This window comes from Polyodon spathula, chromosome 11 (genome assembly GCF_017654505.1).
Source record: "Polyodon spathula isolate WHYD16114869_AA chromosome 11, ASM1765450v1, whole genome shotgun sequence".
Classification (NCBI taxonomy): Eukaryota; Metazoa; Chordata; class Actinopteri; order Acipenseriformes; family Polyodontidae; genus Polyodon; species Polyodon spathula.
In genome coordinates, this window is record NC_054544.1 from 38,591,584 (window position 1) to 38,605,583 (window position 14,000).

General features: G+C 37.6%; 1 protein-coding gene across 27 annotated transcripts in view; it reads left to right on the top strand.

Annotated features, from left to right (window-relative positions):
• The window catches only part of dlg1b (discs large MAGUK scaffold protein 1b), a 184,718-nt gene that overhangs the window by 128,620 nt on the left and 42,098 nt on the right, over nt 1–14,000 (top strand). For all 27 annotated transcript variants that reach the window (XM_041263435.1, XM_041263405.1, XM_041263408.1 and 24 more), the window contains 6 exons: nt 785–835; nt 1,611–1,735; nt 2,323–2,492; nt 3,988–4,124; nt 5,021–5,165; nt 9,948–10,074. In XM_041263435.1, the coding sequence (XP_041119369.1) occupies nt 785–835; nt 1,611–1,735; nt 2,323–2,492; nt 3,988–4,124; nt 5,021–5,165; nt 9,948–10,074 (755 nt within the window). The remainder of the gene's footprint in view (nt 1–784; nt 836–1,610; nt 1,736–2,322; nt 2,493–3,987; nt 4,125–5,020; nt 5,166–9,947; nt 10,075–14,000) is intronic.

Consider the following 14,000-nt stretch of genomic DNA (forward strand, 5'->3'; position numbering starts at 1 on the left):
TTCTGCACATAACTCTTTACTGTAAATCATTGAATGTGTGTTTTTTTATTTTTTTATTTTTTTTTTATAAACAATACTGGTAATATGCTGCATAGAATATCCACTCAATTTCTTGTCCTGCACTTGACATGCAAGACCAAAAATAAGTTCTGCTGGTCATAAACCTTGTTACATCATTGTATCGCGGTACTTCTGAGTCATACTATAGTTTAGTCCGCTTATATGCGTTCTGCCTTAGAGTGAGAATGACGTACTTCATTACTGGGGGAATTGCAGCCATACCATCTCATTTCTGGCACTGTACTGTACTGGGTGGGACACCAATGAAGCACTGCACTTCCGCACTGACCTGATGCAGGTCTTTGCATACCTGCAGGTTACGTCACAGCTGTTTAAAGAGAGAGAGCTTAAACCTGTGTCCATCGGATTGAGACACTGGGTCCTAGGTCAGTTTTTATATACAAGTGTTGACTTGACTTTTTGTTAAAGTTAATGTTAAGTCAGCAGTTGCGCGGATGGTAATTGTCGGGGTCTCCAGTGTAATGTGAACGGCACCACTTAACTGTCACTGAAAGCCTAATTTATTGTGTCCTCCTTCATGCTGTACAGTCGGGTTAATAAAGCTTCACGTGTTAATGTTCGAGGATCATATACTGCAGTAGTTTTCCTCAGAGGGTTCTTTTGAAGTGTACAGAGCAGACATTGTTTGGCATGTACATGATAAGACTGGAATCGATATGTTCCTGGGTGTGCATGCTTAAGATTTGCATCTTCTGTATTTCAGGTAAACGGCACAGAAGCAGACTATGAATACGAGGAGATCACACTTGAAAGGGTAAGAAGAATATTATTTTAAATACTGATCTTGCTTACCCTTGTTTGAAATATGTTATGTTATTGTTCACAATCCTAAAATTGTACTGTTGAAGAATGATTGTAGCTTGTCTTAACTTACCTCCCTCCCTCACCGGCAACATCCAAAGTTCTTGTTTAGCCACTGTGACTTGAATTCAGCGCTGTTGCGTCCCGTTGTTGGTTTTTGAGCGCAACCAGATTTAAGTGTAGTCTGGGTGCTGAGATTGCTGGCAGATGTCTGATTATTTTTAGCATGTACAAAACACATTTAAACAGGGCGAGGGCTGGGATTAACTGCCATCGTAAGGGTAAATTAAGTTAATTCATAATCTGTTTTTAATGCAGACTGTAATCTCTGTTTAAAACACATTCAAATTGGGTAGAGATTAATTTTGGGGTCTGCTTGAAAGAATTTTAAAAAGCTCTAGAAATGTTAGATGCTTATGGGGGTCACGTGAACAGAGTGGCAGTTTTTTTTTGACCTCGTCCAACACACACACACACACACACATATAGATAGAGAGAGAGATATCGAGAAAGATAGATGTTTAGATGGAATATATTGTTTAGTCCATTTACAAAATAATCCATAACTAATTTATATGGAGGAGTTTATGCTATTTTACAGAATATATCAGTAAACTATACTGTGTTGCGTTATACAGTTCATGTTGCAAACCAATAGTTATGTTCATTTCTAATGAAATGTAGATGTGTTATTTGGCATGTGACCATTCTTTCTCTCCTTTTTTAAGGGAAATTCAGGTCTTGGTTTTAGTATCGCAGGTGGTACAGATAATCCCCACATTGGAGATGACCCGAGCATCTTCATTACAAAAATCATAGCAGGAGGTGCAGCTGCACAGGACGGGAGACTGCGGTACGTCTGCTGCTGGCTTCGCAATGTCTAAACTAATCACATGTTAAAGCTGGTGGCGAATGGAAACCGTTAACAGACGGAAAGTTAGAATGCAAAGACACTAGCTGTGCATAGTGCAGCAATGTCAAAAATGAATGCCATGGTGAATTGAATGGTTATTAAAAAAAGAGGACTTTGTCTTTTGGTCCTTAATCTGGTATTTAGTTTTTAACAGAATAGAAATAGGACTTTTCTTCCAACTACTGAAATCGGATAGTGACCAATTTAAAAGTGCATGGCACAGAACACGTGCAACACGTCCTTATTAGTTTACTGTTGACTACAAAAACATTGGGTCTCAGCTGGCCTCCCAAATGGTAATAGAAGACGGATATGGCAGGTGAGCACAGTTTGAGACAAAGCACTGGGTGACAGTTATCCACCTCTTCTATTAAAACACTTTTGCTGTGTTTAGGTACTGATACACAAGCAACCAGTTCATTCATAGCATATAAGGCAACTGTGACTACATTTCATATGTAAATAGATACACAGTCAGTACATGGATTCCTCGTATCTATGGTGTGCTTTGTGTTTTCCCCCCATAGAGTGAATGACAACATATTAAGAGTAAATGATGTGGATGCCAGGGATGTAACCCACAGCAAAGCAGTAGAAGCCCTAAAAGAAGCCGGATCAATCGTCAGACTATACGTGAGAAGAAGAAAGCCAGTGACGGAAAAAATCATGGAACTAAAACTTGTTAAAGGCCCTAAAGGTTAGTGAGAGCACTGTGCCTCATAGCGTCAAGAAACAGATTGCTATGTTCCCTGCAAAAAAGGGTTGTCTAGTATTAAGCAAATGTTTTCAAAAGAACATTCTGACCTTTAAGACTAAAAGTAGTTTGTATTTGTTTATACATATGCAGCATTGTATACTGAATTTGGACTAGGACTTGCGAGCATCATACCGGATTATCTACAACTTCTTCCTAAAGCCCTTAGATAATGCTCAGTTTGACCCATATAAAGCTGTGTTTTTTGTGTGGGACCAGTATAATCCTCAAACAAGCACAGATATATATATATATGTATATATATATATATATATATATATAATATATATATATATATATATATATATATATAGTGAGCAGGGAGAGGGTTAATTTCATCCCTGCTAGAAAAGAACATGTGAGAATGCACATTTTTGTTTTAATTATTAGTTATCCCCTGCATCTGGTGTGTATTGTAAATTAGAGCTAGGTGCAGGGTATTTAAAGAGAGCAGCCAGTCTGTTCGGGGCTCTAGTGTGATGAGCCTGGTTGTGAGCGTGTGCAACCGTCAAGAGGTATTGTGAATAAACCTTCATGTATTTGGTTTTGTGAGTTTTAAAACAGGCAAACAGCCTAGCTGTCCTGTATTATAGTTAGGGTCCTGTGTGTTCAGTTAGAGCTCAGAAAAGAGCTAGGTGTTTTCAAGTACTGTTTGTATGTTTGTCTCCACATCATGTGGAAGTATTTTAATATTATTTAAAGAGCTGACTGCAGGCGCTATGAGGCCACATGCTAGTATTTTCATGATATTCCGATTCAGTCATTGCATTGGTGTGGGTCTTTGACCTAGACGCTTTAAGTCAAATAGTATATGAAGCACTAAATTAAAGGTCCCCATTGCATATCACAATTATATTTTCTTGGAGCACTTTACAGCACTTGTGATCCCAGGTTAACCATGGATAGATTTCATAGTGCTGTAAAATGTTCCAATAAAATTCATCTGTGGATTATCTTAATGGGGTATGGGTTGATCAAATCAGCATTTTAGTCTTGTGCTTCAAATAGCGGAATGTTGAATTGTTCTAAGTGGTGATATTGAGAATCTTTACTATAGAGATACAAAAAATGTGTGTGATTATTGTACTGACAGCTATAATTCATAAGTCACAAACCCTGTACGACCGCTGTGATTAGAATAAAGAAGTACTGAAATAGCTAATGTTCCAAAGATCTGCTATTTTCAAACTGATGTTAGACTCAGTTTTGCCTCCCAGAAATCAAGTCTGTGCTGTATCTAGAATTTCATTTGTAACCTGTAATTAGTTTTTTCTGATGGCAATGTACAGCAGCATTGGGAGTCTGGAAATATTTGACACTGGTAGCATGAAGGACAACTTATAATGACTGCAAATGAGACACAATTTACTGCATGTACTTTGCTTTTTATATTAGGTGTAATGTGCATAGAAGTAAACAGACTTTTAATCCCCTACAGGTCTCGGCTTCAGCATAGCAGGGGGAGTTGGAAATCAGCATATTCCCGGGGACAATAGCATTTACGTAACCAAAATCATAGAGGGGGGAGCGGCGCACAAAGATGGCAGACTGCAGATAGGAGACAAACTTCTTGCCGTAAGAGACACACGTTTTGTTTTAAATAAGTCATATCCCCTTGGGCTGCCCTAGTTTTTAGATACCAGGCATCATTTATTGAACATAAGAAACGGTACGAACAAGAGGAGGTTATTCAGTCCATCAGTGTTTGTCCTGGTAGCTGGTTTATCCCACAGCTGTCTGGTGTGATATTAAAGAATTGCAATGCAACAGCTTTGCTTGGTAAAACATTCCACAGACTCACTGTTCACAATTTAAAAAAATGGTCTCATATGCATTGTTCTATGATGACTGACTCCTCTCAGTTTCACAAATTATATATACTGATTATATATATATATATATATACTATATAGATATTATCATATATTTATATATATATAGATATATATATTATATAATACTGAATGTTCAGGGAAGGATCCTATCTAAGTATTAATATTTCGGGAGATCAAGACCTCTAGTTACTCTTTCCCCCCCCCCCCCCCCCCCCCCCCCCCCCCCCCCCCCCCCCGCCCCCCAACAACCCCCCCCCCCCGCCCACACCCCCCCAAACCGCCCCCCCCCCCCTGTTGTTGGCTGTTCTGTGTGCTGGACTCTCCAGTTTTAATCACGTCAACATAGTAGGTATCACACATCTGCTGCTGATTTGCTCGTCCTACGTCATCAAATCTTTTCACTGTTGCCGTCTAAGACAGCAGCACGTTGCTATTAATCGTTATGATCCCTTAATATCTATTATGCAACCACGGTTTATAAAACATGTTTTTCCGAACGCATGTGGGTGTCGGTAAAGAGGGGCTTGTATGGGGCTCTATGTGTTGATGTACAACACACTTGTTTCAGGTGACACACGTTTTCTGTGTGTACATTAAATCCAAGGTTTCCTTTTGTGTGTATGTCTTTCTTTTCAGGTGAACGCTGCTGGTCTTGAGGAGGTCAGTCATGAAGACGCCGTGACTGCCTTGAAAAACACCCCTGATGTAGTTTACTTGAAAGTGGCGAAACCCACGAGCATCTACATGAATGACAGTTACGCCCCTCCCGACATCACCAACTGTGAGTTTGACCGTCGCTGACCAACCGTGTGTCTGCATTCGAGCGTATGAGTCCGTGTGGAACTGATTCATGTTCTTTTTTGCTGAATGTTTATTCATCGCAATGAAATGAAAGCTTTGAGTTACTGGCTAATGGCAAGGGGCACATTGGGGTCTATTCTAAACAGTGTCAAAGTTCTAAACCTGTTTTTTTTTTTTTTTTTTTTGGTGAACCTCAATCCACTGCATTTGTTTTGTATGTAGTATAAAACGTGTCAGTATTTAGACCTGTTCACTAAAATGGACCCCATTGTGTTAGGAGTGTGTTTCAGCACATGACCTCATCTCTTTTTTTAAAGTGGAAATAGTCATAAACCCATAACAATAGCATGATAAGAAGTCATTCAAACAAGTTTTGTTTCATGGTCTAATCAGATCTTCCCTTCTCCTGGCAGGGGCCCATCCAGTTTACAAGATTTATTCTAATATTTTCTCCAAAGTGCAGTTTGCACCATTGTGAACATTTTTTATATTACCAAACTTTTAACCCGTCACGCAGACTTTAAAAACTAAAAATGTCGTTTGTCGCTAGTTTTAACATAGGCATTTATATTTTGCAAAATGCTTTTTAGCAAGAAGACCTTGATCAATGTAAACCATAGTGAAGCCTCAATATACAACACTATTAGAATAGATCAAGCTTGGGAATCCTCCAACTGTAACCTGTAACAGGGGGATCTGTACAAAGAGAGGCTCACTAGGTGATTCATCTGTCACAGAAAAGTGTTTTCAGATTAAGCCTGTGGTGCTTTTGTCTGTCTTTCTAGTTTTAATGTTTATCACAGGGTGAATCAATAACTGTATATCATTCATTGTACTACTTCCCCTTTTTCCTGTTCATCCACAAAAAAAAATAAATCGGGGACATGTAGTATTAACATAAGTGTTTATTCAGTGCTAATAATATACTTCTATTTGTTAGATTGCATATGGAATTACGAACTGGTCAGCCTTGTGGTTTAAGCTGGTTTAGGAGATGAGCCGAAAAACTAAAATTGTTTCACGATTGGAAAATAAACAGAGACAGTATCAGGTTCCATTTATTTAGTTTTATTGTATTCTATTTTGGTATGCCTGCCAGATGGTCATTTTAATGATCTGAGTGAAGTGGCCCTGGTTGCTCCCTGGAATAAACCCTGTTCCGTCAGTGTGCTGCCTGTCTGGGCACAAGCGTAAACACAGCACTGAGGCCTTCGCAGCTAGAGCGTGATCTTTCTGTGTTTATGTATTTCATACAAGATGAAAAACGATCAATATACTGAAGCGCAATACAGCCTCATAATTAAAATAGGTATGAAAAACATGCTTTTAATCTGTGCTGTAATGTATAGTTATTAGCAAGACTATATAGGATAATGTTATCACAGTATAAAAATATTTTGAATTGAAATGAATGTGAATGTAAAGCTTCAGCCTAACATATTGTTTAAACATATTTATCCATGGTGTATCTGTTTTATATTTAAGCTATACCAAAAGTGTACCGTGTGTACTGCATAATCTATAGACCTTTCTTTTTCAAATATAGTATTGTATTTTATCCATTACTTTATACTCTTCTTGTTTGACAGACCCTGATTAACAAGAATAAAGAGGCAAAATCCTGTGGGTAAAGATCTACTGCCATAGTTAAAACATTTGTCTACTCTCTCAAGTTTTACCTAGCGATCTCATAACCTTGGTTGATATGAAGATTGATATTAGTTTCATTAATATGGGGGATATGTGACAGGACAAAGACAATTCAGAGAGTGGCAGAGTGTCTCCCCGCATGCATCAAGCTCTGGACTGCTGTGGGAGTCGCTTGTTATTCAGTTCCATTTTTAACTGGTTGAGGGGATATACATAATGGAGAAGCTACAAAATAGCAGTGTGTTTTTTTGGTTGTGTGTGTTTTTTTTTTTTTGTCAGCCTAGCTCAAACAGCAAAGAAAGGAGGGCCAGAATGGTTATTAATTGCACGCTTTGACCGAGAAACGTAATGATTTGAGATACTGAATCCCGCGTCAGTGGAGTCACTAGGGTTTTCATACTGTGGGTTCACAAACATACATCATCAAATCTCAATAATGTATAATGTATTCACACAGCCTTGAGCAAGTTCTAAACCAATGGTCCACATAACATACCAGCACACCGTGCACAGCCCACCCTGCTGTCTCCAAGAAAACTGTACACTTACCAGTTTGCAAATCCTGGCCTGTTTGCCAAAGCAGTAGCCACATACATGACTGCTTTTATTTTAGGGCAGTATGAAAAAGGCTGATTTTTAAATGTTTGCCAAGTAACTGTGATTACAGTACCTTCCTGCAGGCTCTCAAGGACTGTTATCAGTGTGCCACACTCCGCATATTGTTAGTGTGGACCACCATTACAAACTGAAGTAACAACATTTATAAAAATAAGGCGTTATTAGTGCCAGAATTCAAGTTGTTTTATTCTCTTAAGGGACCAGTGAATGCTTGCACCGAAGAGTGCATCTGCTAGCCACACGTCCTACAGGGTGCTGTCTGATGTCAACTGGACATGTTGTCATGGTGGTTTTGAATCTCAAGCACTATTAAAGAATACACATTTTAAACATTTAGTTTTGTTTACCTATCCTACCACTCTTTTATAATGCTCCAAATCATTCTGAGCTATGTTTTACTAATACTGATGCAACAGTTTTTCTCTAAAAATCTATTTCCCTTCACTTTAAATTTAAAAATACACTTTGGGGGAGAAAATGTGTATTAAAATAAATACAACAGTGGATTGAGAATTTGAATGCCATGTGCTGGATGATAGAATACACATTATGGACAATCACAGGGTGCAGGGATTAACAGGCGCAGTGTTGGATAATGGTGTGCAGAGCACTGGAAATAGTATCTAAAATCAGTTAGCGACAGTGGGCGCAGAAGTATGTTGGGATTAAGCAGTTTTGGATTTTCTCTATAGTTTGTATAAACTGTAGTAAGGCTCTTTTTAAAATTGATGCCGGCATGGAATTAATAGACAAAATAATTCTAGAGCATGTTTTAGTAAAATTTGAAATCTTCAATGTACTACAAAAAACATGCCTCATAAACATTCCTGCAATCAAGGTCACCTATGGATTTTAGGTCTTTTTTTTTATTTTTTATAAATAGCACAGCACATTTTTATGACACTAACAAAAGAAGCTTTCAATTTCTCTCCTTACATTGTTTTGTAATATAATACATCTAATGATTTCAAAATACAATAAAGGTCAGCAGTTAAATATTATTGCAATTTCTTTTTAATTTAAATTGAGTCAGCTACCGTATAAATGGAATTTCTTCGCTAGTTTACAAGATAAAATGAACCGAATACATAATTGGTTAACTGCTAAAACGATTTTGGTGAAAACCTCATAGCAATTATTTTGTTTGTGAGAGAGCAAAACAAATTATTTTTAACCTGAGCGGTGGTTAGCAGCAATCTGCCTAGTACCTGCAGTTTTTCTAGTTAATGAATTCATTTTGTCTTGCCTGCTGTGTGCCTCCATTCATTTATGTACTTAGGTTTCACATGCACAGTTTTGAAAGAAACCCATGTTCGAACAAACGTGTCTTTATTTTGAAGGAATGTTAAAGAAAGCTCCCTGTATTAAATACCTTCAAATAGTTTCACTTCCTAGGTCACTTCACCTCAGCTGTGTCATGAGGATCACAGCAAGTCGCTGGCTGTACACAGTTGGTTAGTTAAGGACAGGAAAGAGAATTCCACTCTCCAGGTGAAATGACCAAGGAAGTATAAAATAAGACTACCTGCTTTCTTAATGCTGTAGGGTACCATGAATCACTTTTTAAAATAAAAATGCGGTGCTTGCAGTATGAATATGCTGTAACACGGGCCTCTTTCTGAACTGCCTATGTAATGTGAGACTTGCATAGCGAATGAAAGAGCATCGCAGGTAGGATTTTATGGAATAATTTCATTAGCCAGAACAGCTTTCTATCTAATTTCTAAAGCATACTGTGTACCTCCAGTATTAACATACTTGCTGCACACAGATGCTGCTGGGGTAAATGTGTGAAGGACGAAAGAGATTTGAATCATAGGCTAATCCGTGCAGCAATAAAACAAAGTAGCGAAACAATAATACGGGTAATGGTGATTGCACATTTGCTTGGAGCTGACGTAAGTGAAAAGTAATTTTGAAAAAGTGTTTTGAAAACAGGAAACTTGGGCTGAAAAAAGAAAGGAACAGCTTTGTGGGTGCGTCTGCTTAGCTTCTCTGAGGGATATGGATGAAAAACAAAGATGTTGACTTGGGGGAGGTCCTGTGACAGCTCCTTTTGGTCTTTCTTTTACCCTGATTGGTCAAATCTAAAGGTCACAAAGAAATGGTTTTGAGTTGATTTTGTTATGTTATTTGAAGTGCCATTAGTTTCCAGACATAAGATTTAAATATGTTAAAATATTTACCACAATTACAACAGTGATGTATGCAATACATTACATTAAATTAATTTACAATAAATAAATACAGAACAAATATTTGTGTTAGAGTAATTTTTATTGAAAAACCGTCTCCCTGTTGCAAGTCAGTTTCGCTCACGGTGGGCAAAACAGCAAATTTGACCAACTATGATTGAGAGCTGGGGAGAGGCGCACAGTTGAAAGGTGGTTCATTATCTTGTATAAATACAAGCGTGCAATTTTAAAGGCAAATGTCCGATTTTCTTTCTATATTTATGTATTTTTGAATTTATTTTTCTTTCTTTCTTTTTCAGCCTATTCACAACACATGGATAACCACGTCAGTCCGCCCAGCTACTTGGGACAACCGTTACCGCCAGCAACCCCCGGCAGATATTCGCCTGTCTCCAAAGCAATGGTGGGAGATGAGGAGATTACAAGGTAAGGTCGTGGAATGGAATAATTTCCCTGAGGTTAAAAAGCAGATCACAGCTATGAAAAGGGTTTTTCATCATTGTTTGAACTGAAAAAACGTATCTTTGTTCTGATTTGGTGAGATCTCCAGCAGTAACCAGGAGACAATTCATTTAATCAAAACAATGTAAGGTTTACGGTTGTCAGTGCGTTTTCATAGGGCTGTAAATTTAAAGCAAGAAGGAGCCTTTTATAATGTGGGGTGTGTGAATCAGTTATGTCATAGTTCTTTGATAATGATTACTGAGCCTTGGTTGAGTCTAAACTGGCATCTTCTAGCTGTAGGACTAAATTACAGAGGAGAAGACCTTGATCAAATCTTATGTGTTTTTTGCACATTTCTTAAATAATACTGCAAATTGTAAAGCGCTTTGTGACGGTGGTCCACTATGAAAGGCGCTATATAAAGTAAAGATTGACCGATTAATTGATTAAATGGTATTTACCATGCATCATTTAAACTACTTCAAAACCTAAAAGGAGGGTTTGTTAATATATTAATACATTGCCTAACACCCCCTTCGGTCATTGCTTGGATAATTGTACCATGTTTAGTTTCCAGTAAGGGTCCATTAAGAAATAATATTGAATGTTCTGAAGCATGAGATATTAAAAGAAATATGCAGTATGTAAAGTCATTAATTGGGCTGATATTGATAAATTAACTGGAAAAAACCATGCTGAAGTATTAAAATGCCTTGATTTTAATATATGATTTTAAATCAGTTCAATTTGTCTGCTAAGCCAGGCTGCTTTATCCATGAATTATAGTTAAACAGAACTGTCCTGATGTTTTCAACAGTAACAGATTAAAAGTAAGTACATGGCAGACACAAGAAACATAAGACATGGGCACTCATGCACACCACACTAGTGCAATCAGCAGCAAAACCTGTCCCCGTGCCACAGCCATGTATTACAAAACCCAACTGCACTTCATCATCCCAAACACATACCATTTTCAATCCTACCATTTATCTACCATAAATGTTTAAGTATTCAAAAAATGCAAAAGTAATAAAAAGCAGCCATTGTACACTATACCAGCTTGGTTTTTAAATCGTTTGGAATTCTTTGATGGGAAACAAGTTGAATTGATTTGAAAGAAACATCTTTTCTAACAGCGCCTCGAAGAAAGCAATCATTATTCTCCGGTGGTTCATGAAAATCATTATGTAATAAAACTGTTGACTCTCGTCATTTCAATAAGCACGTTGAAGTAATAGCAGAGAAGTATAGGAGCCGTTTTGGTAAGCACATGTATATTACATCTGTAGGGGTTTGCATTGGGATTAAAAAAAAATCATACAGAGGTTGCCAGAAGTATTCACTGCCGTGCAAAGTTTTCACATTTTGTTGGCGTACTCCACAGCTCTTTCAAACTAGACTTTACATGTAGAATCCACACAAACTACTATACATTGATAAAGTTAAAAATGCATATAGAATATAAGTAAGTAAGATTTACAGAGAAAAACAGATTAATCTCAGTTGCATAAGTATTCAACCCCTTTGCTAACGTAGCCCTAAATCAGCTCGGGTGCAAATTATCTGTTTGAAAGGTCACAAAATTAGTGAAATGGTTTCAGCCTGTGTGTACTCAAAGTGGTTTAACTTGTAGATAATTTCCCTCAGGTATGTATAGACTTTCAAGCTATAACTCACATAGTGATCCGACAAAGCAACCATGAGGACCAAGGAGCTTTCGAAACAAGTCAGGGATAAAGTGATAGAGAGGCACAGCAAGAGAAGGGTACAAGAAAATTTCAAAGGTGTTGATTATCCCTCTCAGCACAGTGAAGTCCATCTTTAAGAAGTGCAAAATGTATCATATCACCCAGACACTACCCAGGTCAGGTCCCCTCCCAAATTGAGCAGCCGGGGAAGCAGAAAACTGGTTTGGGATGACTCTGAAGCCAACACTAACCTTGAGAGATCTGCAAAGTTCTGTGTCTGAGATTGGCGTAAGTGTTCACACATCAGCAACAAGCCAGTCCCTACACAAAGCTGACCTGTATGGATGGGTGGCAAGAAAGAAGCCATTACTCAAAAAGCGTCATCTTAAAGCACGTATGGAGTTTGCGATGATACTGCAGACATGTGGAAAAAAGTTTTGTGGTCTAAATTCCAAGCTTTATGTCTGGCGCAAGGCCAACACTGCACATCACCCAGTCAACTCCATCCCAACTGTCAAGCATGGTGGTGGCAGCACTATGTTATGGTGGTGCTTCTCTTCAGCAGGGAATAGGAAGCTTGTCAGGATAGAGGGGAGAATCGATGGTGCAAAGTACAAGCAAATCCTACAGCCAAGACTGGAGTGGTTGAACAAGAAGAGAATTAACGTTTAAGTAGCCCAGTCAAAGTACTGACTTGAATCCAATCGAAAATTTATTGCAGTTCATCGACGATCCCCAACAAACTTATCAGAACTGGAGCAGTTTTCCTGTGAAGAATGTGCAAAAATGTCATCATCCTACTGTGCAAAGCTAGTAGAGACCTACCCAAAAAGACTCATAGCAGTAATTATTGCAAAAGGTGCTTCTACCAAGTACTGACTTAAGGGGCTGAATACTTATGCAACTACTAAATTTCATTTTGCACATTATCTTTGCAAGTTTTGCTGACATTTAACCATCTCGTCATATAAGTGATTAGTTTAACCACTATAGCTTTGAATAAAAAACAAGTTCATTTGAAAAAATGTGCATAAATTATTTGTAATTCAACAAAATGTGACATTATTGCAAACCAAGCCACTATATATATATATATATATATATATATATATATATATATATATATATATATATATATATATATATATATATACATAAACACGGCTTGGAAAAATAACCACCTCTGATTGGTTATATTGTTGTATATATAGCGTACACCATGGTTTGCATACTAATGAGCCGCTTCACACTGAATAAATCACTACGCACCATTACAATCTAAATTTCGTGACAAACTGCTATTTTATTAGTTACAAACCACTGCTAAAAATGAGTGGCATTTAACTTATTTCCTTTAATATATTTGGGGATGAAAACCCACATAACTGCTACAACACCAACTTTCTGAGTGAAGACAGCAGTCCATCTGAAAAAAAAAATAGAAATAAAATAAGTGCACCAGCAAGAGTAAACACAACAGTTGATGAGGAACAGCTAAATGAAATAGATAACAAAGATTGAAAAAACGCACACACACACACAAAAACTACAGCATGGACTGGTTAATGTACTTGAAGAAAAAAAAATATGGGCATTCATTTTATGGAAATAAATCCAAAAAAACAACAACATAAGGGAATTTTATGCCAGTGCAAGAAGTTAAACTGAGGACCAGTATTCAGTCTCCAGTTTTATAACGCTGAGCTGGACTAAACACATATTTTAACAGTAGAAGTTTTAATATCTCTGCTGACAGCGAGTTTAAAACCAGCAGTACTGTATTCATGTCAGTCAGGAAAACTCTTAGAAAAGCAGGTAATGACAAGGCCAGACACCCCTGAATTACCGGCCTGGATTTTAAACATCTGCGGGAAACTGAGGTACTGTCCCCTGACACCGCGGTCGGATTGGTGCTTAGTCTGGTTCGATCGTCAACTTAATCTGGCACGACTTGGACACGAGGGTGTCTGACAAATAACAAAAACATATTTTGAGATCTAAAAGAATGAAAACGCACTAGAATATGTGTGAACTTTTTAGTAATTTTATTCATTTTATTAAAACATTTTATTCAAACATTCACTTACAGATTAAATTTAAACAGTATTGTAATTTTTACCCCTAAAAGCAAATGTGACTTGGTAATATTGTAGCGTATTCATTATATACCCCAATTAATTGTTTTATACTGCAGCTTACCAAAACGTACCAGCTGAG